General features: G+C 36.1%; 1 protein-coding gene across 8 annotated transcripts in view; it reads left to right on the top strand.

The window, feature by feature from the left end:
• The window catches only part of HECTD1 (HECT domain E3 ubiquitin protein ligase 1), a 62,636-nt gene that overhangs the window by 12,109 nt on the left and 24,879 nt on the right, over positions 1-25,648 (top strand). For 3 of the 8 annotated variants that reach the window (XM_032189279.1, XM_032189281.1, XM_032189274.1), the window contains exons 3-24: positions 7,316-7,550; positions 8,442-8,669; positions 10,953-11,234; positions 11,481-11,769; positions 12,112-12,188; positions 12,277-12,375; positions 12,712-12,826; positions 13,414-13,588; positions 14,962-15,100; positions 15,316-15,486; positions 16,438-16,660; positions 19,762-20,025; positions 20,155-20,231; positions 21,466-21,600; positions 21,829-21,990; positions 22,338-22,432; positions 22,611-22,716; positions 23,290-23,424; positions 23,504-23,643; positions 24,092-24,415; positions 24,886-25,052; positions 25,242-25,418. In XM_032189279.1, the coding sequence (XP_032045170.1) occupies positions 7,316-7,550; positions 8,442-8,669; positions 10,953-11,234; positions 11,481-11,769; positions 12,112-12,188; positions 12,277-12,375; positions 12,712-12,826; positions 13,414-13,588; positions 14,962-15,100; positions 15,316-15,486; positions 16,438-16,660; positions 19,762-20,025; positions 20,155-20,231; positions 21,466-21,600; positions 21,829-21,990; positions 22,338-22,432; positions 22,611-22,716; positions 23,290-23,424; positions 23,504-23,643; positions 24,092-24,415; positions 24,886-25,052; positions 25,242-25,418 (3,815 nt within the window). The remainder of the gene's footprint in view (positions 1-7,315; positions 7,551-8,441; positions 8,670-10,952; positions 11,235-11,480; positions 11,770-12,111; positions 12,189-12,276; positions 12,376-12,711; positions 12,827-13,413; positions 13,589-14,961; positions 15,101-15,315; positions 15,487-16,437; positions 16,661-19,761; positions 20,026-20,154; positions 20,232-21,465; positions 21,601-21,828; positions 21,991-22,337; positions 22,433-22,610; positions 22,717-23,289; positions 23,425-23,503; positions 23,644-24,091; positions 24,416-24,885; positions 25,053-25,241; positions 25,419-25,648) is intronic. The other 5 variants (XM_032189278.1, XM_032189282.1, XM_032189280.1 and 2 more) reach the window with 3 other exon arrangements.

Raw genomic sequence — 25,648 nt, 5'->3', positions numbered from 1 at the left:
GCGGAGGAATAAAGTTGGGTGGACAACCAGAAAGGAGACTGGGGGTACCTGGTAAGATCTGTAGTAGTGGTCACAGAGCATAACTCATTACGTAATGACTGGTCCTCGTTTCTAATCACTCCTAAAGAAACTTCCCTCTTTGAAGGAAGCGTCCAGTGTGGCACTCCTGGAAATGAAAACCTAGGGTTCTAAAGATTCTTCCTCAGTTTTCATATTTGTTTAGAAGAAGTGCATAGATAATCTGAACTTTAAAGCTACCTATTGGCTCAAATTAGGCATTATTTTCTAGTTTGAAAGAATAAAAACTATTACAAAATAGATTTTTTTCTATATTGAAACCAACTCACTGCTATGGTTTCGTTTGTTCCATTGCAAATAGCCCATTGTGAACAGAGTGGTTTTTTTTCAACTTCAAGTATTCAGTAACAATTTATTTTTATTTTTTCTCATATATATATATATATATATATATATATATATATATTTATTTATTTATTTTCCTGAGATACCTTTTGCTAGTTATTATACAGCTTAGATAGAAGCAACATGGTGAAACCAGTTGTGATACTGGGATGCCTTAAGATTAGAAATGATGAGCTTGTGTTGTTTGGTTTTTTCTCCTCACTAGGAATTTAGGCCTACAGTGATGAAAGGAGTTTTTGTGTTCTTTTCTCTTAGATATCGAAAGTATTGTAGATGGAAGGGTAGTGTAAGTTGGATGCTGGGTGCTGTCCTGTCCCATCAGTTCATCTAGTGCAGCAGTTATGCCCTCAGCCTCTCTTCTGTTGAGCATTTGAGCAGCCCTGTTACTTTTCCTGTGCTTTTTGAAGGTGAATCCAGCCTGTGGCCACTGTGGCACAGACACCCCTGGATGCGTTGCTCCACTACCTCTCAAAGGACACTTGAGTTCTGAGCATCGTCTTGGTTGGAACAGCACTAGGGGCTGAGTTGTTGATGGCTCATAATCTTTGGAGCAGCTATTTGGTACGGTGTTACATCCCTTTCATCTGCAGCAGCCTGCCTAAGGAGGCCACCAGGGGTTTGTCCTGGACTTTAGGCCTGATGTACATCATGGCTTGTCTGACTCACTGTTTGGTTCCTACTGGTGTTAAGTGTATTTATGTACCTGGTGCTTCATTTTAATTATTTAAAACAAACAAAAAATGGCTGTTTGTTAGAAAATCCTGTCAGGAGCTGGTTGCTAGAAATGTTGCCAGGTGTGCAGTGGATTTCTCCTCCCTGTGCTGCTTCCACTTACACTTCAGTAGCAAGGTGTCTTTACTCAAGACTGGATCAAGTGAAAACTGAAGGACTCAGAGGCCGACAGACCATCTGCTAGGAAGGACAGGACTTCTCCTTCCTTCCAGGAGTCCAGTGGCAGTGCACAGAACCTCCCAGTGGCACAGCATGGAGGTGCACACTTGTGTGCCCCTGGTATGGACGGGCCAGTGTTGCAGGTCTCCCATCGAGTGCTGGTGCTCCCTTTTCCGCCTTCCAGTCCTTCCTCTGGCACCATCACGCAGACACATTCTCATCCCTTAGACACGCAGGGCAGATACTCGTAGCTGCAACCAGGAGGAACGCTTGAGGTAGCTTAGTGCAGATTTGGGGATTAGTGGGTGAGGACTGTAATGCTGAGCTGTGTACTTCTGTTTGTAACACGGTTCTCCACACCAAACCTACAATGAGCAAACTTCTTCAAAATGTGACAGCTGTGTAATTTTAAGCTGTAATTGTTCTACCCACCTGTTGGAGAAGTCACACAGCACTGGGGATGTGTCGGTACGCCCTTCTGTGCTGTTAGGGACCAAAACCACCTAGGTGCTGGGTGCGTGTCACAACCAGTACTTCCAGCTCCTTGGCCAGCAGTAGCTGGAGTGTCTGCGAAGGCCGGAGTGGACTTCAGCAGGCAAAAAGAGTCTGAAATAAGCTGCATGGGGTGTGCCTGGGTAAGTAGCCATTCTTATCTAGTGGGGCACTTGCATGTGGCTTTCCCCAGGAAACAACCACAGCAGCCTTACTTCTACAGAACATTTAAGTTTGCTTGGTGTCCCCCCCAGGAGGATGTTTAACAGGTGTGTTAATCCCTGTTTAAAACTCTGCAGCAGTCAGCCTGGTTTGTCTAGTTGAGTAATAAATTTACTCGCCTTTTATAGAGCAGTTGCTCTTGATGCTACCTGATCTTCCAAGCCTGGGCGAAATACTTTGGCAGCAGGTGTATCTTTGTTTCAGAACCAAGCTCAAAGCTGGCTGAGCTCTTTTGCAACCGTCCATAAGAGGAGTAGCACCTGGCTGTGGGTTGTGGGTCTTGGTGGGAGTGTTAGTGCTCGCTGTAGAGCCAAGCAGGGCGGTTTCCTGTCTGCTCGTTCTGCGTGCTTGTACAGAATTATGATTTAGGTAGCAACTGTGGGCTGAATGACAGCAGCACAACTCACTCTTTTGGTATCTTTTGGAGAAACTGGAATAAAGACAAGCCTCCTTGGAGCCTCTCTATTGGAATAGCAGAAATGCTGCTGGTGACAATAAACTGGTGGTAATGCTTTAAGAAGATGTAAGGAAATGAAATAAGGAAATCCAATGCCAAGATATGATATGCTGATCAGTGAATCACAGCTCTCAAAACTGCTGAGATATCTGTCTGTATCTGTCCTATTGTACAGCTAGGTTTTAGTTTTACAAGGCTGGAGTCTGTTGTTTGCACTGTGCTTAGTACAATAACATCCTGATCTGGGACAAGAAGGCTCGGATGCTGTAACACAGCAAATATTATGGCTTGTGTGTCACAGGCAGCAGATTATGAGAAGACTGGGCAGTGAGGAGAGAAGTTCAGAGCTTCTGAACTTGAATGGGTGAGGCTCAGTTGATCTGAAGTGTCTGAAGATCACAAGACTGTAGGGGGAAGAAAGCAGCATTCAAAACATGCAGAGTATGAGTGCATGTGTACACATTCCTTCCAGCTTGCTTATGTGATGGTGGTAACAAAAGGCAGTCAATTAATTACATCTGTGCACAGCAAGCTCCTCCTACTCGCTTGTCTGGCTTAGTTCAACACGGAAACTTCCTTTCTTATTCATCGTGTTCTGCACAGTCAGAATATTGTTTAAATCCTAGGAAATAGTTCACATACTAATGGACCTTTTGTCTTGTCTCAAACTCTTAAGACCCTAGAGTGAAAGGCTATTTGACAAGGCTTGGACAAGGCTTCTTGAAGACATATCTCAAAACTGAACACCTAACCTGATGATTATGTTTTGACAGAATTATAAAAAGCTTGTAGCAGATCAGAGGAGCTGTTGTAAGCAAGTAGTGAAGAACCTTGCACACTCTGCTTGATAATAAATGTATTTAGTTCCATTTATTCCATTCCATCCATTGGTACATTGTAGACTGCTTTGTATTTGGTATCTGAGAATATGGTTGATGACTTGAATTTATTTTCAAAGTCATTGTTATTGTTGCCATCATGTTTTGGGCTTGAAAAAATATGCTTGATCTCTTGCCAGCTATGACCTCCTTTAAAAAAAAAAAAAAAAACAGTAGCTGTATAAAACAGATTCCTAGGGCCGTGTTTATGTAACGGCAATAAAACTACTCACAACAGTTTCACTGGCAGAGGCTTGGGACTGATAAAGCCTGATTCTGTTATGCCTTCCTCTGAAATAGTTCGGACTGCCGCGTGCATTTTATTGCCTGGTGTGACTTCAGGAATAGCTTCATTTGTCTTACTGTGCTGTGTAGAGCTTAACCAAAATTGTTTAAGTTGAGAGAGAGAGAAGGGGAAAGATAATGGTAACTACGTTTTCTGTGCCAAAGGAGGGAGAAGAAATGTGGATTTGTTGTGTTGCAGACTGAGACAAAACTTCTGGCTTCATTTTTGCCATGTTCCAGATAATGTCTGAGTACAATGAAGTTTGTACTTTGTTTACTTTGAAGATTGTGTGAGCTGTAACAAGGACAGAGCTTTCTTTTCTCTTTATTTTCATCCTTTGTATGACTGACTGCGTTGACATGACCCATCCTGGATTTAGCTTTCTGAGAACAGATGTTTCTGTTGCACACAGATTATGTGATTTGGTACCTTAGTTTGCAGTTTTGTCCAGAGAGTTTGGTTAGAATGCTGGGCTCTGCACTGTTAGGCACCCGATGTTTAAAACTACTTAATGAGGTCTGCATTGGAATGAATTAGTTTAAAAAAAAGGGGGGGGGGGAGGAAATCATTTAAAGGTAATATGCATTACAAATGATTGTTTTGCACTACGTTGACATGTACTGGAATAGATAGTGTGTAAAATTTCATGCAACAAAGCCAGCATGTTTCGTTCTGTTTTAGTTTCAAGTTTGATTTTGTGTGAATTGCTTCTTGATGTGCTGCAGGAAAAGGGAGGGAAAAGAAGATGATTTCTTAGCAGTTAAATGAAAACTTCAGCATTGCTTTTATTTTTGCTTCTTTTTTATTTTCATCTTTCATTGTTGTCTTTTTCTAAAATGTTTCTGCTGCCTCTTCTACGTGATGTAGCCTAGTTCTCAACTTCCACTTGCTAGCAGTATCCAACAAACAAAACTAAAAAATGATATGGACCTGGTAAAAGGAAGGCCAGGTACACAGAGCTCAGAGCTTGAAGTCGCTTGGAGGTCTTCTCTGTGAAAGCTCTTGTTAAAATTAGATCAGTTGCTGTTTTTAGAAGGGATATCTATCTATCTATCTATCCCTTTTATATATATATATAAGAACTTTATGTTCTTAGCATTATTGCTGCTCTTACAGGAATTCAACATGTATAAGTGTAGTCAACAAATTTTAAGTCTGAGCAGCTTTTTCTTTTATGAACCAAGTAATTTCTACAGGCTAAGTATTGAACAAAGCTACAGTTTTTTCCTGAAAGCTCCTGATACAACTTGGTTGCCTTATTGGAGGACTGGAAATGTCAGAAAACAAATGCACTAACAGCAAGATGAGGTTGTTAGTTATTTGCCTCCCAATCTAAAAAACATGGTTCCTGACTAATTTGGCTAGCTGTTCTGGCAAAAAGTCATTAAAAAAAACCAACAAAATAAAACAAAAACAAACAAACAAAAAAGCATATGTTTTTGCCAGTGAGCTGTGCTCTTACAAGAAAAACATTGCTGATACAATCACAATGCACTGCCCTTTCAGTAGAATCATAGATCATAGAACTGGCAAAGTTCTATGTACTGGCAAAGAATTGGATATAAATGGTAGGCACTGAGTAACTTGGTCAGTGTTGTGCAATATGTGCCGGTTCTCAAGAACAGCTGCTTTAGAGACAGGACTGGAGTTCTTCCAGACTTTTAGATTTTCATTTTAAAATAAAAACTAAGTTGCATTTGTGCTGTCTTTTTATAAACTGTTGTATCATAAATACATAAAATGCTTAAAGATTTTTTATTTGTTACTTTTAATTCTTTGTGAAAAACCAGAGGCGCTTTTTCTGCTGCTATCTTTGGAAATCCAAGAACAATGGTTTACTGCTACTTGCTATCATTATAGTGGACTGTGGAGCTCCTTATCTTCAACTTGTCATGTTTTTTGTTTGTTTTGTAAGATTTGTTTGTTGGTAGATATTTTCTCACACCATACTGTTTGAAGAATACTGCTTATAGCAATGTTTTAGCGATAAGTTGCTGCGTAAAATGTAAAGGGTAAGAGACCCAGTAGAAAAGATGAGAACAGGTAGCACTGTCTTGATTCAAATTTTACATTCTGACATGATGCTTCTTATCTGACTGTATGGCAGGTACCTAATAAATTTCAGATACTTTTTTTTAAGTGTCTAATGTCTTGAAAATGCATTTACAAGGCTAACTTTTCTACAGTGTGGAGTTGAGTAGCAAGTAATCTTAGAACAACTGGGATTATATGCTGTACAGACTAATAAAAGTAGATTTACCTTTATCAAAGCTTCGCTTATTCATATCAGGAAGGATCATTGGGCACTGCATTTATTTGTCAGGCAGGATTATTTGATTACTTTATATAGCATGGCCAGATTTTCAAGGGAAGTCTTAGCATGTTGCTCTCCCAGGATTTTGTGCCCTTGTGTGTGAATCACCGCACATACCGGGCAGAATATGGGGTGACCTCTGGGTTGGTCTACTGAATGATTAATCAGTGAGTACGTCACCTGTCCTCCAGACCAAAAGGCATACTACTGTTTTTGTTCTCTCTCTTTGGTTTTATAAAAGTTTGGGCCTCCTTTTCCAGACCAAGATCTTAATTTAAGGAAAAGTTGCAATATTTGCCTCGAGATTTATTTTCGGTCTTTTTCTACATCTAGGAATGAACGAGGTACTGAGTTATTTTAAATGCTGTCATGGCATGTATCTCCTTCACTTAATTCCTCACCTCTACCTTGGAAGTCTTCTACCACTGTAGTGAACAATCATTACATAAGGTTTTTCATTGCTAAATGGTTGTGTGCTGTTTCAAAATAAATTGTCTTAAAGTATACCTCTTCTGTCTTAAAGTATATCACAGAACTTTTGGTCCTGATCAGTCTTAACCACAGCTGTGATAAGCATTACGGTGACTATCCACTATGGTTTGCATCCTATTGTGTCAAAGGGATGGAAGGAGGACTGTTGCAGCTTGCTTAGGTTGTTATGGAGCTACAGGGATGATCTTGGCCATCCTTTCTGTATATGGAAATGAGGCTAACAGTAAGGAAAGGAGGAGAGCCAGAGGCTAACAAGGCATGGATATGAAGAGAAAATGTAGTACAGCAAGCTAAATTGACGATGTTCTCCATGAGGTTGGGGAAAAGAGAGAAAATGAAATAGGATAAGAAGGGAAGTGAGCATGTTTAAAACAGTGGGAAGAAGGGCCCCTCGGAGTTAAATTACGTAGCAAAACCAAGATCTTTAGTCTCTGTTATTGAACATAATATTTCATGGATAAGTAGCTATCTATCGTTACGAACATTGAAGCTCTGTTTAGAAGAAAATACATTCTGATGGGTGAAGTGAGAAGGAAGCCCTAAAATGACTTTTCAAGAGGATATTTTTTTCCCAACGTGATTGCAAAATTTCAAGAATATTTTTATTCTGTTTGGTTTCTCCCCTAATACAGCATCTTGGGGTTGGACCCGATGATCTCTTGGGGTCCCTTCCAACCCCTACAATTCTGTGATTCTGTGACCTTTTTAGATTACTTATTTGAATTTTGCGGTGCGTATGAGATGCCTGCTTTCTAATTAAATGCTCCAGACCAACTATAAATCTGTTAATGTGAATGAGTATGAAATATTTTAACGTAGAGGAACTTGTACAGTGTGGTAATGATTTTTGTTTTTTGCAGATGCCCTCCTCGAACTTTTTTACCAGCGCTGTGCAAAATTTTTCTTGATGAAAGTGCTCCCGACAATGTATTAGAAGTAACAGCTCGTGCCATAACGTATTATCTGGACGTATCAGCAGAATGCACCCGTAGGATTGTGGGAGTTGATGGAGCTATCAAGGCACTTTGTAATCGTTTAGTAGTTGTTGAACTTAACAACAGAACCAGCAGAGATTTGGCTGAGCAGTGTGTTAAGGTATGTGTTCTGCAGAATCTTCTCTTTTATAAGAAGGAGCTGGAAAACTTGCAATTCCAGAAGAACTTACTCATATTCTAATCCTATATATTATAAAAATGTGAAGCAAAACCATGCCCAGTATGTTAAAATTTATGTGTCAACTATGTTTTCAATCTTTACGTTCAGTCTCGTGCTTTTCAAAGCTGAAATTCCTTTAAAAATACAACTAGCTAGATATTGCTCTCTATATAGAAACTAAAAGTACTAGAAGAAAGTTTTCCTGTTTGTCTCCATGACTAGAATTCTGAGGGCTAATTTCATGCTAAAAAGGGAACGAGGCATCAATCCAGATACAGATAATTTACCTTATTTAAGAAATTATTTGCTGGTCATAGCTCCAATGCAGCCTTTTGAAGTATTCAGAAGAATTTCCAAGACCCTCAAAATCTTTTACGTATAGTATAACTCGTGCCTGTGTGGTAGCACGTAGTTTTATTCCCTGATTACTATTGCCTCAGAATTTACACCTAAGTTTCCTATTTATACTGTTCTTTCAAGTACCTCACTGAAGTAATAGGATTCATGGAAGTTTCAAAGCTCTCAGTTATTTTTGATCTGAAGACTTCATTCTCCCAGGAAAAGGTGCTAGTTATTATCTAGCTGTTTGCCATGACTGACTGTTAAAACCATGCTATTGAGGGATTTTCTTGTATTTGCTCCTGTATTTAAGAAGAAAACTGTTAGTCTACCAGAGATTTCATCCCCTTAGGGGTGTTGAGGAAGAGAGGTGTTTTGTGGTGTTTTTTTTGTTGTTGTTACTGTTTTGTTATTTAACTAGTTCTGTAGATGGATATAAACAACTTAATTTTTATGTGTACTTTGTTATAATTAAATTTCATTTCATTTTAGGTGTTAGAATTAATCTGTACCCGTGAGTCAGGAGCTGTGTTTGAAGCTGGGGGGTTGAATTGTGTTCTGACATTCATCCGTGACAGCGGACACCTTGTTCATAAAGATACTTTGCATTCTGCTATGGCTGTAGTCTCCAGGCTCTGTGGCAAAATGGAGCCTCAGGATTCTTCATTGGAGATCTGTGTGGAATCGCTGTCTAGTTTATTAAAACATGAAGACCATCAGGTAATAAAATAGTTGGCTCAAACTATGAATTTAACATCCATAACATTTAATAAATGAATGGCTAGGTAGTTTTGTACAGTCTCCACAACTATGTTCACAAAACAGTTGTTATATTTGAATATTGTGGTAGTCTTTTTGTACAGTTGTGATGACAAGAGAATAAAAATGCTGCTTAGTGTTTGACTGCAAGTGCTGTTGTGTGAATGTGATCTTATTCAGCCTCTGAAAAGTTCATTGAAAAATGTCCTGCAAATTTTTCAGTGTTTTTTGAAATACTTCCAGAATTAATTATTGTTTTATGTCTGCACCTCAGTCACTACTAAATTGAGCATAAGTAAAAGACAAAACTCAACTTTTTTTGTTGCCTAAGAGAAACAATAAAAACAGTCATAGTTGATGCTAAAATATTACACTGACAGACAGTACTACTGTAACACCACTTCTTTACTGCAGTTTTATAAACCAAAGGTTATGTATACCTTTTAAAGTCTAGGAACTTAAAGTAATTAACTTCCTATTAGCAGAATCCCTTTGTGCTTGTTGTACTAATGCTTTGCAAATAGCTATTTAGCCAAATCCTTGCTGCATCCTCGCCAGGTTTCTTGTCAATGCCATTCTCTGTCCAAATTTTTCCCCCACCTCTGTCCCCATTCCTGACTCCATGCCACCCATACTCCTTAGTTTGGTTTATTAAGCGTGTCATATTTGTCATATTTGCCAGTGAGCTATGTTTTTGATGTGTTTTCAGATCTTTTTGAAAGAACCACTTGGCAGGGGGCTATCACACCAGCCATCTGAGAACAAGTCACCTTGGTTTTTATCCATTATATTACTTCATTAATGCACTTATCATCTGAGGCAAGCTAACCCTGAAATTTAGACCATAAGTCTGTAGTCTCTATCTGTTTCCCAATTTAAGATGCTTTAACAAAGCTATTACTGGGACTGTTGGAGATCTGGACAGGAATTCGAACTTTCAATAAGGTAGTCTTTCAGCAGTTAGGCTTCAAGAGAAGTTTGCTTAAGGTTGGAGTAACCCAGATCATAGTAAATGAATCTGTAGCTGTATCCTTGAGAAACGTATGTTGTGTGTGAAGGATGCCTCAGGATTTTTGACAAATGTTGATGGTTATTTTGGATTTGACCAGTATTTCTTTTTTATTTTTTTTCTTGTTTTACACTCCTGGATTTGGTCCCTTTCTGAGGGTAGCCAGCTAGTAATATCACTTGAGGGAAGAGTTCAAACCAGATGAACGTGGCCCTGAGAACAGCTTATCTGCATTTGTTGTGTTTTGTTTTGTTTTGTTTTTTTAACATTTCTACTTAGCTCATGGTTTGTGAGAAGAAAAGTAAATACCTTCCACAGTACTATTTAGCTTTGTTAACCTATGTAGTGTGCTAAATAAGCTGAAACATTCTTATGTATTTCTGACAGAGCAGTTCTGGTAACAATTAGTAAAGTATCTATGGTTTACATAAAGACTGATAGAACTGCTCATACCTCATCTTGTCAAAGAATGGGAGCAAAATGTCAGAGGACACAAATAGTCACCACTGTAAGTTAAAGAAAAAATCTCTTTTACAAGAGTACTGATAAATCAGAATGTTTGGCATGCAGAGACTGTGCCAGAAGTTTACCATGTAGTGCTTTTATTCAAGAGAATCTTTTTTTTTTTTTTCCAAGTCCTTGCAAACAAAGGTTTATGCCTTTTAACTTAACAAAGTCTGTCTGAGTAGCTAATAATACTCAAATCTTGGTATGTGTATTGATAAGTAACAGTTTTCAGGTATGTGACAGCTGACAATCATTTTGAAAATTGGCTGCACTGGAAGTAGATGACATTCTAGGGATAAGAACCGTAGTAATTCAGACCTTGGTAAGGAATAGGTATTTGTAGTTTTCATTACATCTTTTCTTGGGGTTAGTCTGGTTTGCTACCTCATGTTTAGGAAGGTAGATTGGCAGCTCACCTTGATGTACATGTGCAACCCTCCTGATACTATGAGGAGACACTTCTAGTGTAACGCGTGGTATGGATGAGAGAAACGTTAAAAACAGCAATACAGTCCTTCACTGAGTTTTTCAGAATGCTGTTGGGTTCTGACTTTGAGCTGTTAGGTTTTTTTTTGTTTGTTTGTTTAAGCTGTCTCTGTTCATTTACTTTGAAGGAAACCTGGAGAAATGAGTTCCTTCTGTGTCTTGTAGTTTTGTGAATATCCTGTTAGCATCTTCTCACCTTAAGTAACAGATGTTTCATCTTTTCACTTGCACTTCTTCTGTAGGTTTCAGATGGAGCTCTGAGATGTTTTGCTTCATTAGCTGACAGATTCACACGTCGTGGAGTTGACCCAGCCCCCTTAGCTAAGCATGGGTTAACTGAGGAGTTGTTATCTCGCATGGCAGCTGCTGGTGGGACAGTATCAGGACCATCTTCAGCTTGCAAACCTGGCCGGAGTAGCACTGGAGCACCATCTACAGCTGCAGACTCTAAATTAAGTAATCAGGTGTCAACTATTGTAAGCCTGTTGTCAACCCTGTGTAGAGGCTCTCCAGTAGTAACACATGTAAGAAATCATTTTATGCTACAGTTTTTTATTCTTTTTAATTTTTTTTTCTTCATGTATTTTAATATATACAAGATTTTGTTGTTATTTTATATATAGATATATAGATCTATTGATTATGAAAAAATATATATACATATAGGTTATTTATTTATTAAGAGGGGAAAAAAAGGAAACATTTCATATGGAAATGAAACCCAGTTCTGATAGTGTTTTCTAAAGCCCTGTATATTTTTTATTGTTCAGACTTTTAATTATTTCCAGGATCTCCTAAGATCTGAACTTCCAGATTCTATAGAAAGTGCGTTGCAGGGTGATGAGAGATGTGTACTGGATACCATGCGGTTAGTAGATCTTCTTTTGGTGCTACTATTCGAAGGGAGAAAAGCCCTGCCAAAATCCAGTGCTGGATCTACAGGCAGAATACCAGGATTGCGAAGGCTGGATAGTTCTGGGGAACGTTCGCATCGGCAGCTGATAGACTGCATTCGCAGTAAGGACACTGATGCACTAATAGATGCTATTGACACAGGAGGTAAGGGAGAATTCTCTGAAAAAGAAAAAGCTAAATAAGGTATCTATGGTGTCATAACTTAAATTTTATTTTTTTAAATTAAATTATTTTTTTTAATTTTTTAAGGTGCTACCTTAAAATTCTTTCTATACAAGTTACCTGGTTGAACAGTGTTTGTTAGTAATAACTTTTTTTTTGGATTGTAGTTAAAGGTATAAATGCTTTTATTGAAGGTGGTTAATTCCTTTTTTTTTTTTTTTTTTTTTTTTTTTTTTTTTAATACCTGCAATTTACTTAACACTGCTGAAGCTTAATGTTTAATTCTGGGAACTTTAATTATTTTTATTTAATTGTATCTTTCAGCTTTTGAAGTAAATTTTATGGATGATGTAGGACAAACTCTTTTAAACTGGGCCTCAGCTTTTGGAACTCAGGAAATGGTAAATTAATTTTACACAATTTTATGAGTTTAGGATGTTTATATAAAGACATATGGAAAAACTAGTTTTCCTTTTTCTTGTTTAACAGGTAGAATTTCTCTGTGAAAGAGGTGCTGATGTTAACAGAGGACAGAGGTCATCCTCATTACATTATGCAGCATGTTTTGGAAGACCTCAGGTAGCAAAGGTATGATTTAAATTGACATTGTAACATACTAAATTAATAGCCTTACATACTGAATTTCTGCCTTGTTCTGGCAGAAAAGTCTTTGTGCTCTGTCCAATATTTACATGTTCTTTACAGTGGTTATTGCAATACAAAATATTGGCTATGATAGGTCAGTAATGTGAATTAAAGTTTACTATTAACTTCACAGATATAAAAAGCATATTGTGTTCCAACTTTCTACACGTAATGTTTTACCTTTGCATGCTAGTGTAGGAAGGACATAGGGAAAAACATGTACTTCTTTGGAAGAAGGAATCTTAATGTTGTTTAATTTTTGAAAATATTTGTTCTCAGACTCTCTTGCGACATGGTGCAAACCCTGATTTGAGAGATGAAGATGGGAAAACTCCTTTAGACAAAGCTCGTGAAAGGGGTCACAGTGAAGTAGTAGCTATTCTTCAGTCTCCAGGTGAGAGCAGTTTTTAATTCTGAGAAATGCAAATATAAAGCAATTCAATTATTAGAATTTTACTCTATTAAGAATCATGAAAAAAATACAGTATTTTATGACCAGCCTTCCTTAGCCTTCAGATTACATATAAAAACTTTAATATTTTACATGTTCTTAAGGGCTGGGGGATTACAGAAGAAACTGCTGAGTGGACATGAGCAGTGCCAGTGGTCCTGGTCTTCAGCTGTGGAATGGGGCTAGACTGGGATTTTGCTGTGGGTTCGGAGGATGTCAGCCTTGGTAGCTTCTCTGGCATCCTTCCTTTCTACATGGAAGCTGCTCTTTACCTGTTCGTGAGGCTCTTGTAGCACTGGAGCCACAGGTAGCTAGCTGTCTGTTCATATTCAATTTTTGTTAAGGAATTTGAGCTTTTCTATGAGTGGTCTTTGGTGGTACTTTGTTTAAAAAAGTTGTTCGGTAACCAAGTTGTGCACATGTAGATTTCACATCTTAGGAATGTGTATTTATGTTCAGTTGCCTAGATGTTAGTAAGGAAACCTTCTTTCTTTTGTTTGAATGGTGTTTCTTTTTTGTTTGTTTTCTAGGGGACTGGATGTGTCCTGTTAACAAAGGAGATGAGAAGAAGAAGAAAGATGCAAACAAGGATGAGGAGGAATGTAATGAACCCAAAGGAGATCCAGAAATGGCACCCATATACTTGAAAAGATTATTGCCTGTGTTTGCACAAACATTTCAACAAACTATGTTGCCTTCAATAAGGTAATAGGCGTGACTGTCAATTTCCCTGCATATTTTTCAGTTTGTAATGTTCTGATAAAAAAAGCTAATGTCGATTTTTTTCCAGTAAAAAAAAAAAAAATGTAAAGCATTTAAAAGTAATGCAAGTGACTTGTAAACATATATCAGTTTGAGTAGAAGTGGTGGTTTGAAAAATGTTGAGTCTTATTTTTGCTTAATATTTTAAGTAGTTTTTGTTGCTGTTTTTTTTTTTTTGTTATCACCTTTCTGGGGAAAGAGTGTCTTGGAAGAAATATGGTTAGCTGAAGTGGGAGAGAGAAGCATGCTCTTGACTGCTGAAGCATGATGGAAAAATACTATGTTCTTGTAGCACTTGGCACTGTGGATCATGTGTATTTGGTCACAGCTGTTCGTAGCTGCTATCATGGAGAGGAAAGCTAATGAAATAGTATCAAGATATATTAATGGGAAAATGAGAGAGACTGGGAAAAGCTATTTCAGAAGGTTTTGGAAGACTTCTTGTCAGCTTAAATGTTTATCAACTGAAGAAGATGCCCCTTATTGAGAGAATTAGAAATGTGATCTAATTTGTTACTTAAAAGGAATACTGTGGGTGGCATAAGATTTCTGATAAACTGTCTGACCAGAACCTCTCAGCCTTTTACATTATACAAACATAACATTTGCTTAATCTCTTGTATTCTCAGTGTATGGGTGTAGTACTTTTGGGCAGCTTAAACTTGGCCATTTTAACTAAAAGAAAAAAGAAATGCTGTTAACCGTTTCTGTAAGACTAACTTCTGTTGAAGATGTGAAAAGTAGTAGCTGTCAGTATTTTAGAGTTTTCTTTTTTAATCTGGTAAATCATGTATTTAAAATTCACTCAAAAATAAATTCTGTTTTCATCATACACAAGTAGCCAGATTCCATACTAATTTTACTTTTTAATATAGAAAATTGTATGGTTTTATAGACTTTAAAAAAGACTTTTTTTAGACTTCAAAACTCAAGAGATCTAACCAAAATGCTGGAAGTATGCGACAGATGTAAGGCTGAGATGGTACCTGGGAGGCAGATGAAGTGTGCAGAAGTGAATTGCCATCACTAAGTATGGATAAAGAGAGAATGTGGAATTGGTTTGACTGGGGAAGGGTGAAGGAGACAAAAATACAATAGACTGTCATGTAGAATCTAACAAATCTGTAGGTGGATTCTTGGAATTAATCTGAGATTTACTATCTGGCAACCAGAACTGGAATTCATTTCAAAAAATTATTTCTGTAAGCATGCATAAATGTAGTGCAAAAGCTATTTTTATCTTGAACTTCTTTGTTGCTTTGATTACCGTTTGCTTACTACTTGGTAAGAACCTTTTCTTGTGGTCTGTTTTAAAGGAAAGCAAGTCTTGCTCTCATTAGAAAAATGATACATTTTTGTTCTGAGGCGTTACTGAAGGAGGTTTGTGACTCTGATGCTGGCCACAATCTGCCCACAATACTGGTTGAAATAACAGCTACAGTTCTTGATCAAGAGGTAGGAAGAAATAACTTTTTCATTTTATTTATTTATTTTTTTGGTCCTAGTGAAACCACTGTAAAAATGGGATTATACTTATTGACTCCACATGCTTATTAATAGCTAACCTTAAAGTGTTGTTTATGGCATCCATCTATAACCGGCTATGATGTTCAGATATTTTTAAGTAGAGATCTCACTCACTGTTTCCTTTCTATCCCAATTTATGACAGGACGATGATGATGGCCATTTGCTAGCCTTGCAGATCATAAGGGATTTGGTGGATAAAGGTGGTGATCTTTTTCTAGACCAACTGGCTAGACTTGGTGTAATTAGTAAAGTGTCAACTTTGGCGGGGCCTTCATCTGATGATGAGAATGAAGAGGAATCTAAACCTGAGAAAGTAAGTGCAGAATTGCTAACTTTATTTGTTCTTGTAAAACCAGCACTTGTACTATAATTGTTTATATTATGAAAATGTACAGGGGAAGGTAGCTAGATAGGTTATTAATTTAATGCTTATTGTATGCACTTGTTTAATTGTTTTTATTGTTGTCATTATTGTTTTGTAACTTATTATCCCATTAGCACCTTATCTGTTGAGTTTTCGTATTTGTATTTACTTGGTGTCAAAACCTCTTGACTGCTGTCTTTGTCTTGTAGTTTGAACATGAGTACTAAACGAAATTAATCCTTTCTGAATGCAGTGCATCTCTTTCAATGTGCATGTATCAAGTAATTGCAGGTGGTTTTAAGCCTTGTTATGGATTGTAATGAAAACATAAAAACAAAAATAATTTTCTATGTGATGAAAAGCTTAAGGGCGCATTGAAGTTATTTGCTTATTTCCAACAGTAAGTTATGGACAGCTCAGATAATTTTCTTATCCATTTAATTAAGATTTGTAGTTATGCCCTAAGTTTTTGGTTTGCTTTGTGTTTTTTTTTTTTAGTGTTTGCTTAGGTATTTAAGAGCTGTCTGGACATGGTTTTGGACAACTGGTCCTAGGTGGCAAGGGAGTTGAACAAGATGACTTTTAGAGGGCTCTTCCAGCCTTAACCATTTTGTTCTCACAGTATGAGTTTTGAAGAGAGGTGGGATATATATCTCTGTCAGTAGGCTGTTGTTATGGAGTAAATCTACTTGAAAAGAAATCTTTTCAAAGTATCTTATTCTGTTAATGAAAACTTTTAAAGATGGATTTTACAGACAGAAAAGCTTAGTTCCTATACCTTTTTGGCTTGAGTAATTTATTTTCTGCTTCAATTCTTTTCAAGATTTGTGTGTTCTGTTTTGGTTTTACGTGTTGTTTTTGTGTGTGTGTGTTTTGTGATTAAATATAATTTTATTACAGGAGGATGAACCACAGGAGGATGCTAAAGAACTTCAACAGGGTAAACCATATCACTGGAGAGACTGGTCAATCATTAGGGGCAGGGACTGCCTGTATATCTGGAGTGATGCTGCAGCCCTGGAGCTGTCTAATGGTAGTAATGGATGGTTCAGATTTATCTTGGATGGGAAACTGGCCACAATGTATTCCAGCGGAAGCCCCGAAGGAGGATCCGATAGTTCAGGTAGTATTTCTTCTCAGTTAAAATCCAAGTTAATTTTTGAGACTACTGTTTGTTTATATAATTTGATTGGAGCTATTTTGTTTTGCAGGAATTGGCTTACTAAATAGTAAAGGATGTAAACAGGTGGAAGGTGGTCAGTTAATTGTGATGCTTTTCATCAGATAGCATGTGACTATAACTTGACTTGGGTGAATTGTGTTAAGTAAACATCTTGCCAGTGAAAGTGTATTAACTTTGTTTTGTTTTGAATCTTCTCCATGCATACCTAATTTTTTCACCCCCGTCATTAAAAGCACTTTGTAGTGGCCGTCCCAAGAAAAGCAGGTTGAAATGGCGATTTGTTGTTTGCTTCTAGCTAGCAGAATGAAGTTGCATGTGTTTGAAGACAAAGTAATGGAAAGTTTCTCATCAAGACTGGGAAACAGATTACAGTGTCTTAATTGTTTGTTGGAGGGAGGATAAGGGAACGGACCTCGTGCACTGGCAGCGTACAGTTTTTGTGTTTGTTTTTTAAATTTCTGTGCAGAATACACAACTTGTTCTGGGTGCAGAAACAACCCTCCTTTATCGTTTTACCTTTTTTGCAACAGTTCATACATTTATGAACCAGCAGGCATAAAACGCTTTGCAATATTTTTGTTTTCAACAAGCCATTGAGTGAAATAACAGAACATATTATGATTCAGGATAGAAATGAAGTGCTAATGACATTATTTGTGAATTTTGAAGCATGAAGACGAATTGTGTTATGGTGTGTTTTTGGACTGTAACACAATTGGAAGCCACTTTGAAATTTTTATTTCTTTTTTTCCCCAAAAGTGTATTCTTGCATTCTTTAAGCAAGCCAAACAGTTTCTGTGTTGATATACTTGTTTATCATACAATGTAATTTTAAGGAAATCCATGTGGTTAGTTTCTTAAATCATCATGGCCCTTGAAAGCCAATTCTGCTTGCTTCCTCCCATATGATGGGATGGGTTCTTCCTGTTTTTGTAGAAGATGCGTTGAATGGGACTACTCAGATGAATTTGGTGTGAAGATTAGTCAGATTATCGATTTAAGTTAATGTTTTTCTTCCTATGTATTTTTTGTATATATGACCAAATAGATACCTTGCCAAAAAACTTGGGATCTACCATGGATATTATGGAAGGGAGGGTGCTAAACTGGATTAAATCAGGCTTTTAAATTTTTTTTGTCAAACAGACATCTACTAAGAATGCTGACATTGCAATGTAGTTTGCCTGAAGTTTAACCATTAGCTAGCTCTTAAGCATGTGCAGCAGCCTCTCTTTCACTTGAGATATGAAACTAGTATTTGTTAATATTTAACTAAAAATACTACACAGATAGATTCAGAATAGTATCTTTGTTTTTAAGTCCTGAACTATACTATATGTTCTGCTGTCTTAAATCATTGCTGATTAATCTCATGGTATACTTTTTAGTAACTTCATGACTGGCAAGAATATAGAGGGTTGACTAATGGAATTTGTTGGTGTGTATTGCATGATGAAGGCTGGAGGGGATGTGGGGACATATATATACCCTGAACATTGAAGGTCTGTCCTCACCCATCTCCTCATTAGCTTAATACTTGTTTGTTTGAAATCTTAGGGATAAAAAAATTCAATGCAAAAATTGAAATTCAATGGTAATTCTTTACATGAGTTTCAAAATTCTATCTAAGGGAGCCTGAAATTGTTTCCAACCGTGTTAAATTGTTGCACTTTCGGTGCAATGTGTTGCATAATAAATAGGTAAAAAATGTAATTATGGAAATTTGGAAGTGATTCATTAACAGAATTTTCATTTCTCATACAAATTTTCAAGATTGTTTTTACAAACCTCCCTGGCTTCTGTGATTTTTTTAAACAATAAAGAATGTTATGCCTCAGCAGAGCATATTTATTTTGCATATGGAAAATGTTGTTTATTTTTTTTAAAGTATTGTATAGTAGTTAAGCTGACAGACTTAAAAAAAACCTAGAATGTAAGACATTGCAGCAAAAAGAAAACAGCAATTTTGCATGTGCACAGACTACAAATGTTATATTAATAAAATTGGTATCAATTTTTATCCTTAAAGTTGAGACAAAATTAAAAAATCAATAACCTATAAAGATTTTTCTAAAATACAAACTCATTAAATATTCTGGAGTAATCTTAAATAGTAGCTTGAATGTAGCATGTAGTCTTGTAATCACTACAGTATTTAAAAAATAATTTAATTGAAATTGAGTTGTTTAGAATAGTTTAAAGGTAGATTACCTACATATCCAAAATGTAGGATGTGAGCCTGTTTATCATCAATTAAGTGATATCTCCATATAAATATTTTGTGGTGCCATTAGATTTATTTCATGTTTCTCTCAGATATATCTGTCTTGAAAATTTTTGTAATTACTAAAAAAGGAATACAAGCATCTATATTATAGCCTGATTTAGCATAATGTAACTGGTAAGTTACATAAATGTGGCTTTCTAACTTTCTCTGAGGTGAATGCAAAAGTTCTGCAAAAAAGACGAATGAAAGTTTTAATATAACTTAAAATATTATTTTCTGTTGCCTTAGTGACAGTTAATCTGAACAAATTCCTTTTACCACATACTGATCATGATACTCTAAAGTTCTGTGATTTTTTTTCCCCATTTTGTAATATGGCTTAATCATCTTTTCCTCACCTGCTGTAAACTACGAATTTGATTGCTGTTTTCCTGTTGGAGAATTCATTTAATTTACTATTTCTAAAACACAAGTAGTTCATGCTGGCAATAATGAGAACTTGTTTTTACAAATGTGAAGTTTTGTCATTGATTTCTTTGATCTATTATAACTGTGAAAATGAATTAACACATCTGTCAGTAGCATCATTTAGGAAGAGTTCCATAGTCCATATTGATGAGATTGTGGAATATATCACTGTTGAAGTACATAGACTGGGAAGAAGTTCAGGGTACTTAAAAACCCTTAATTTCAAACTTAATTTTGCATTGAATGTACTCAGTTGTTTTGCTCATGCAAAAAAATATAATTGCTTGAGATATGTGATGGTGGAATCAATTGTTAGAAAAAAATATGTATGTTTGTTTTTAAATAGAAAGTAGGAGTGAATTCCTTGAGAAGTTGCAAAGAGCGAGAAGCCAAGTAAAACCATCTACCACAAGTCAGCCAATTTTGTCAGCACCAGGGCCAACTAAACTTACTGTGGGAAACTGGTCACTCACCTGTCTGAAAGAAGGAGAAATTGCTATCCATAATTCTGATGGTCAGCAAGCTACAATACTGAAAGAAGATCTCCCAGGCTTTGTGTTTGAGTCTAACAGAGGAACAAAGCATTCATTTACAGCTGAAACCTCTTTGGGTAAGTATGTAGGTATGTGTAATGAACAGGTAGGAGCAAGTGTAGATAAGGTAGGTTTTGGTTGGTTGGTTTTCATACTTGTGGGAAATTCTGACTTCTCTAAAAAAAAAAATAAAAAATACATTGCAGGGTCAGAATTTGTGACTGGCTGGACTGGTAAGAGAGGAAGAAAGCTAAAATCTAAACTGGAGAAGACAAAGCAGAAGGTTGGTGAGCATGTGTGAATTTTATACTTAGAGTTTAATATAGCTTGTTTTATTTTTCAACTTGCATATGTTATATGTGATATAATTTCCTTTTAGAGGATTAAGATCTTCTCTAATTTCAGCTGCACGCAATTTAACGCCAAGTTTAAAGGGGAAAACCTGACTTAAAGCACTTCTAAGGCGGATGGTTTTGTCCTGAAGTCTTAGACTCCATGCTCTTTTAAATGAAAACAGATTTTCTTTTAAAAACAGAAGAAAATCCAATCCTTTTTACTGGCATATGTTTGTGTAATCCAGTAGATACCTGGTTGTTTTTTTTGTGTGTGTGTTTTGTTTTTTTTTTTTAATGCAAAGAAAGAAAAGGCATAATGATCAACATACCTGTCTTTGGTGAACCCTGTCCTAAGTTACCGGCATACATGATTCATAATTCATTCATTACCTGTTCTAGTTATCATTTTGAATTGATGGAAGCTTTGTAGTTGGTTTGAATGTTTCTAATGCTTTGGTAATCGTTGTTAGAAATGTCATGAGTAGGTCACTAATAACCCATGTAAATAACATCTGTGTTTTAGTCGTACATTATGAATATTAAACTTGCTGCCCTAGGAATAAATAAAATATCTTGGTTGTTGCTATTGTAACAGTAACATTCAGGTCTCGTGAATTTTAGCATCTGAAAAGAATGCATTTTTATTCTTCTGTTTTTCATGTACAGACCTTACCTTGCTTTGGTCCACGTGCAACAGCATAATAAAAAAGTTTTTAGAATAAGGTCACTTAAAGACGACTTAATGGGATTTGGTTTAGGGAATGTAAATCGCTTTCATAAACCATATTTTTAAAAAATGATTACTCTTACCTCTAAAATATTACCAGAACACTTATACAGTGCTGAAGATTTGTAGACTGAGAACTCTCTTTTCTGCTACCTTTGCACTATAACTTAATGTATGATGATCAGCTTAGTTTCTGTAAATCTGTGTAAGACTGTTTATTTCCTTTTATTTTCCTCTCTGCTTTTAACCTTTCATCTTTGCTTCTTATTTAGCCTTTGCGCATCTTATGATGTACGTTGTATGATAGATTTCTGTTCTTACCTATTTTTGTCTACCCTGGACTTTTAAAAACACAAACAAAAAAGAAAACCAAGTGTCTAGAGTCTTAAATAGTAGCAATAGTGATCTCATATTACAGTAACATATGACTTGTGATTATGAAAATCCTTTTGTAGGTACGCACTATGGCAAGAGATTTATACGATGATCATTTTAAAGCTGTTGAAAGCATGCCTCGAGGAGTAGTTGTAACACTGAGGAACATAGCAACACAGTTAGAGTCTGCATGGGAACTTCATACAAACAGACAGGTATGTGTACCTACTGTAATTTTTAGCATATGATGTTAGTGGAAATCATGTAGCAATATTCAGACTGTGCTACGTCATGTAAAATAGTCACAATATATCTATCTGAACTGTGAGGTTTTTTTATGCATACAGTTCCTAGTTACATGCTTCACTGGGACACTTTTTTCACATGTTCATTTGAAAGATACTATTAGCTTGTTTCATCATAATTGTCTTTTTGTCTTTCAGTGTATTGAAGGAGAAAACACTTGGAGAGATTTAATGAAGACTGCTTTGGAAAACTTAATTGTGCTTTTGAAGGATGAGAATACTATTTCTCCGTATGAAATGTGCAGTAGTGGCTTAGTTCAATCATTGCTTACAGTTTTAAATAATGTGAGTTTACAGAATGTAAGTCTCCTAAAGAAAAACTTTTGAAAGAAAATGTAGGCATAAGTCTTAATTAAAAATAAATAAATCTATTACAGATATGGCTTTTTTCTGTCTTGAAAACTAGACAGACTTGCAACACTAAGTGATCTGACCCATTGAATATATACTATCACAATAAATTATTTTAATTCAAATATGATATTAAAAGTCTAGTCAGTTATAACGGCTGATATAATGTAGCTTTTGATATAAAGACTTTAAATAGCAAATTCAGTGAGCCCAAACAGATATTTTTGCCAATGTAAAGAATGAATATGCTGTGCTGTATCAGAAGTAATATATATATATATTTTTTTTCTTCTTAGAACATCGATTTAGATGTGAAACAAGACTGTAGTCAACTAGTAGAGAGAATAAATGTTTTCAAAACAGCATTCAGTGAAAATGAAGATGATGAGAGGTAGGTTAAAAAACACCTATGTTTGTGATGTGGTAATGTATGTTTAAAAAAAAAAAAGACAAAGGAACATGCTTAACATGTTAGGCTTTTTACTATAGCTGGGTAGTATTCTCTGAGATACTGTAGATTTTGTTTATTCCTCCTTGTGTGGTAACATAGTGACTGTTCACTTTCACAGTCGTCCAGCAGTTGCATTAATTCGGAAATTGATAGCAGTGTTAGAATCTATTGAACGTCTACCTCTCCACTTGTATGATACACCAGGATCTACATATAATCTTCAGGTACAGTGATAACAGTATATAATACTCTGTGATAAAAAAAACAAATGTTTTGTATGAATTTCAGGAAAAGTTACGTGTGTTAAATCTGTATGAAATGCATTCTTGTAAATTGGATAGAATTAGCTAAAGAACAAACTTCTTGGCATTTATTTCTTCTAATACCTAACCTGAATGTTTGTGTTTTTTATTTTGATGTTAAATATCAGAAGATGGTTGCAGGAAGTTGCAAAAACACTGCTGCCATTGGATATTGAGCCCCTATGTTATTATTATAGGTCTTAGTAAAAATACAAAAAAAAAAAAAAAAAAAAAGCTATAAAAACATGAAATATGGAAGTATTCACTTGAATGTGTAACTGGTTTATGTTGATTGTCACCGAAGAATTGTTGAGTTAGCTGAAAAAACGGAGCAATAAGGGAACAGTTTAAAAGCCTTAAATTAGAATAGAGTGCTTGTTTAAATTGCACACAAAAATTGATGAGGAGCTGAAACTGTTTTAGTGAAGCATTGCTTTTCTTAATCTACAAAATGTAAACAGAAAAGCCTATATTAACATTTAGGTACTCTTTCAGATACTGACAAGACGGTTGAGGTTTCGTTTGGAACGTGCTTCAGGGGAGACATCATTAATAGATCGAACTGGCAGAATGCTAAAGATGGAGCCGTTGGCAACTGTTGAATCTCTGGAACAGTATCTTTTGAAAATGGTGAGCAACATACCATGTGCGGTTCACGAGGAAAGGTTGCATTCTGTATCACTAATTTTTTTTCTTCATTCATGTGTAGGTAGCAAAGCAATGGTACGACTTTGATAGGGCTTCATTTGTTTTTGTACGAAAACTACGTGAAGGCCAAACATTTGTATTCAGGCATCAACACGATTTTGATGAAAATGGAATCATTTACTGGATTGGGACAAATGCCAAGTGAGTTTTTTTCAAAGCTAAATATTTTGAATTAAAATTTAGTAAACTATATGCAGAGGGGAAAAAATGAGAATTGATAATCAATTTGTTGTTTTTTTTTTTAAGAATGGGAGTTTGCTTTTACTGGTTATCAATAGAATTATATTTTTTTTGCTCTGCTTAACTAATACAAAAATACATTTCTCTGAAGTTGGATTGAGAATTTGTTTGTATTCTTGCTGAAGAAATGAAGGGGTGGGAAGGGTTGGGTCTTTTGTTAACTGCTGTAGTGAAGTAACATTTTTGGAATGTCTCTAAAGTTATCTAATTATCTCAGATGATATTAATTGCTTCAGTTTGTAATAAACTCAGCTGTAATCAATAACTTGCAGTAAATTGTCAAATGTTACTGATACCTGTTTTTTAATGTAAGTAATAATTGAACAGTACATTTCTCTTTTTAATATAGAACTGCATATGAGTGGGTAAATCCAGCAGCCTATGGGTTAGTAGTGGTTACATCCTCAGAAGGAAGAAATCTGCCTTATGGCCGTTTAGAAGACATCCTAAGCCGTGACAGTTCAGCTCTCAATTGTCATACTAATGATGATAAGAATGCTTGGTTTGCCATAGATCTTGGCCTTTGGGTTATACCATCAGCTTACACATTACGCCATGCTCGAGGTTATGGACGATCTGCTCTCAGAAATTGGGTTTTCCAGGTATCTAAGGATGGACAGAACTGGACTACTTTGTATACTCATGTTGATGACTGTAGTCTCAACGAACCAGGGTATGTCAGTGTATTTTACCAGCTTTTATAAAATTGAGCTAAGTTGAATATATACTTGGCTGTAGACTAAATTAACGTATGCCATAGCTATAATAAATAATTATGTAAAAAGGGGGTAGGTGGCACAGATGATTAAGGGTGGACTGGAAAATAAGTGATTCATAAGTTCTCTTCTTGGTTCACGTAATAATATTTGTGATTTTCTATCATCTTAAATTTGCATTTTATTTTTTTTTTTTTTTGGAGAAAATAGTAACACCAGCACTCATCCAGAATTTGTCTGTAATGTTGCTAGGTTTTGTATTTCTCATGTTCTTGGCAGTTTTCTGATTTTAACCATAAATAATTGCTGTCATGGTTTGTTTTTGGTACTAAAGTGTTCTGGTTTTGTGTGTTTTGTTTGTGTGTTTGTTTTTTTTTTTTCTCTCTCCTCTTCTCCCCAACAATACCTCTTTGAAACAAATTTGAAGGTCTACAGCAACATGGCCTTTAGATCCTCCAAAGGATGAGAAACAAGGTTGGAGACATGTTCGAATAAAACAGATGGGAAAGAATGCCAGTGGGCAAACACACTACCTCTCCCTGTCTGGATTTGAACTTTATGGCACTGTGAATGGAGTATGTGAAGATCAGTTGGGTAAGAAAAAGAACGTGTATGTCCTGCTTGTTCTCTTAAAATCCTAACAAACGTGACCTATAAAAATGAGTGTGGAAAAAACACGTTGACTTTTGCCTTGGAGCATGCTTAAAAACAAGCTCAGATTTATTCCCTAATCAATATTGCTGCATTTTTCAGTCTTCCAATTTCAATTTACGTTTCTTGTAGGAAAAGCTGCTAAAGAAGCTGAAGCCAATCTGCGAAGACAGCGACGTCTGGTCCGTTCTCAGGTTTTGAAATACATGGTTCCAGGAGCTCGTGTAATCAGAGGAATTGATTGGAAATGGAGAGACCAGGATGGAAGCCCACAGGGTGAAGGCACTGTTACAGGAGAATTGCATAATGGTGAGCACAAATTGCTTGAATTTGAAAAACTCTATAGTATGAGTATTTTATGTTTTATTTCAATCTAAATGTGAAATTGGTCATATTACACTATTCCTTCTGTAGTTTCTTGAAGAAGCTGATAGAAATTTCAGTACCCTGGAGAGAAGGAACTCAAAATCTGTAATCATTGTGGTCCATTTGTGAAATTCCATTTCAATGCATGGAAAAAAAATCTTGTTGTAAATAAA

The sequence above is a fragment of the Aythya fuligula genome, chromosome 5 (genome assembly GCF_009819795.1).
Source record: "Aythya fuligula isolate bAytFul2 chromosome 5, bAytFul2.pri, whole genome shotgun sequence".
Taxonomy (NCBI): domain Eukaryota; kingdom Metazoa; phylum Chordata; class Aves; order Anseriformes; family Anatidae; genus Aythya; species Aythya fuligula.
This window is presented reverse-complemented; position numbering and strand designations above follow the sequence as displayed.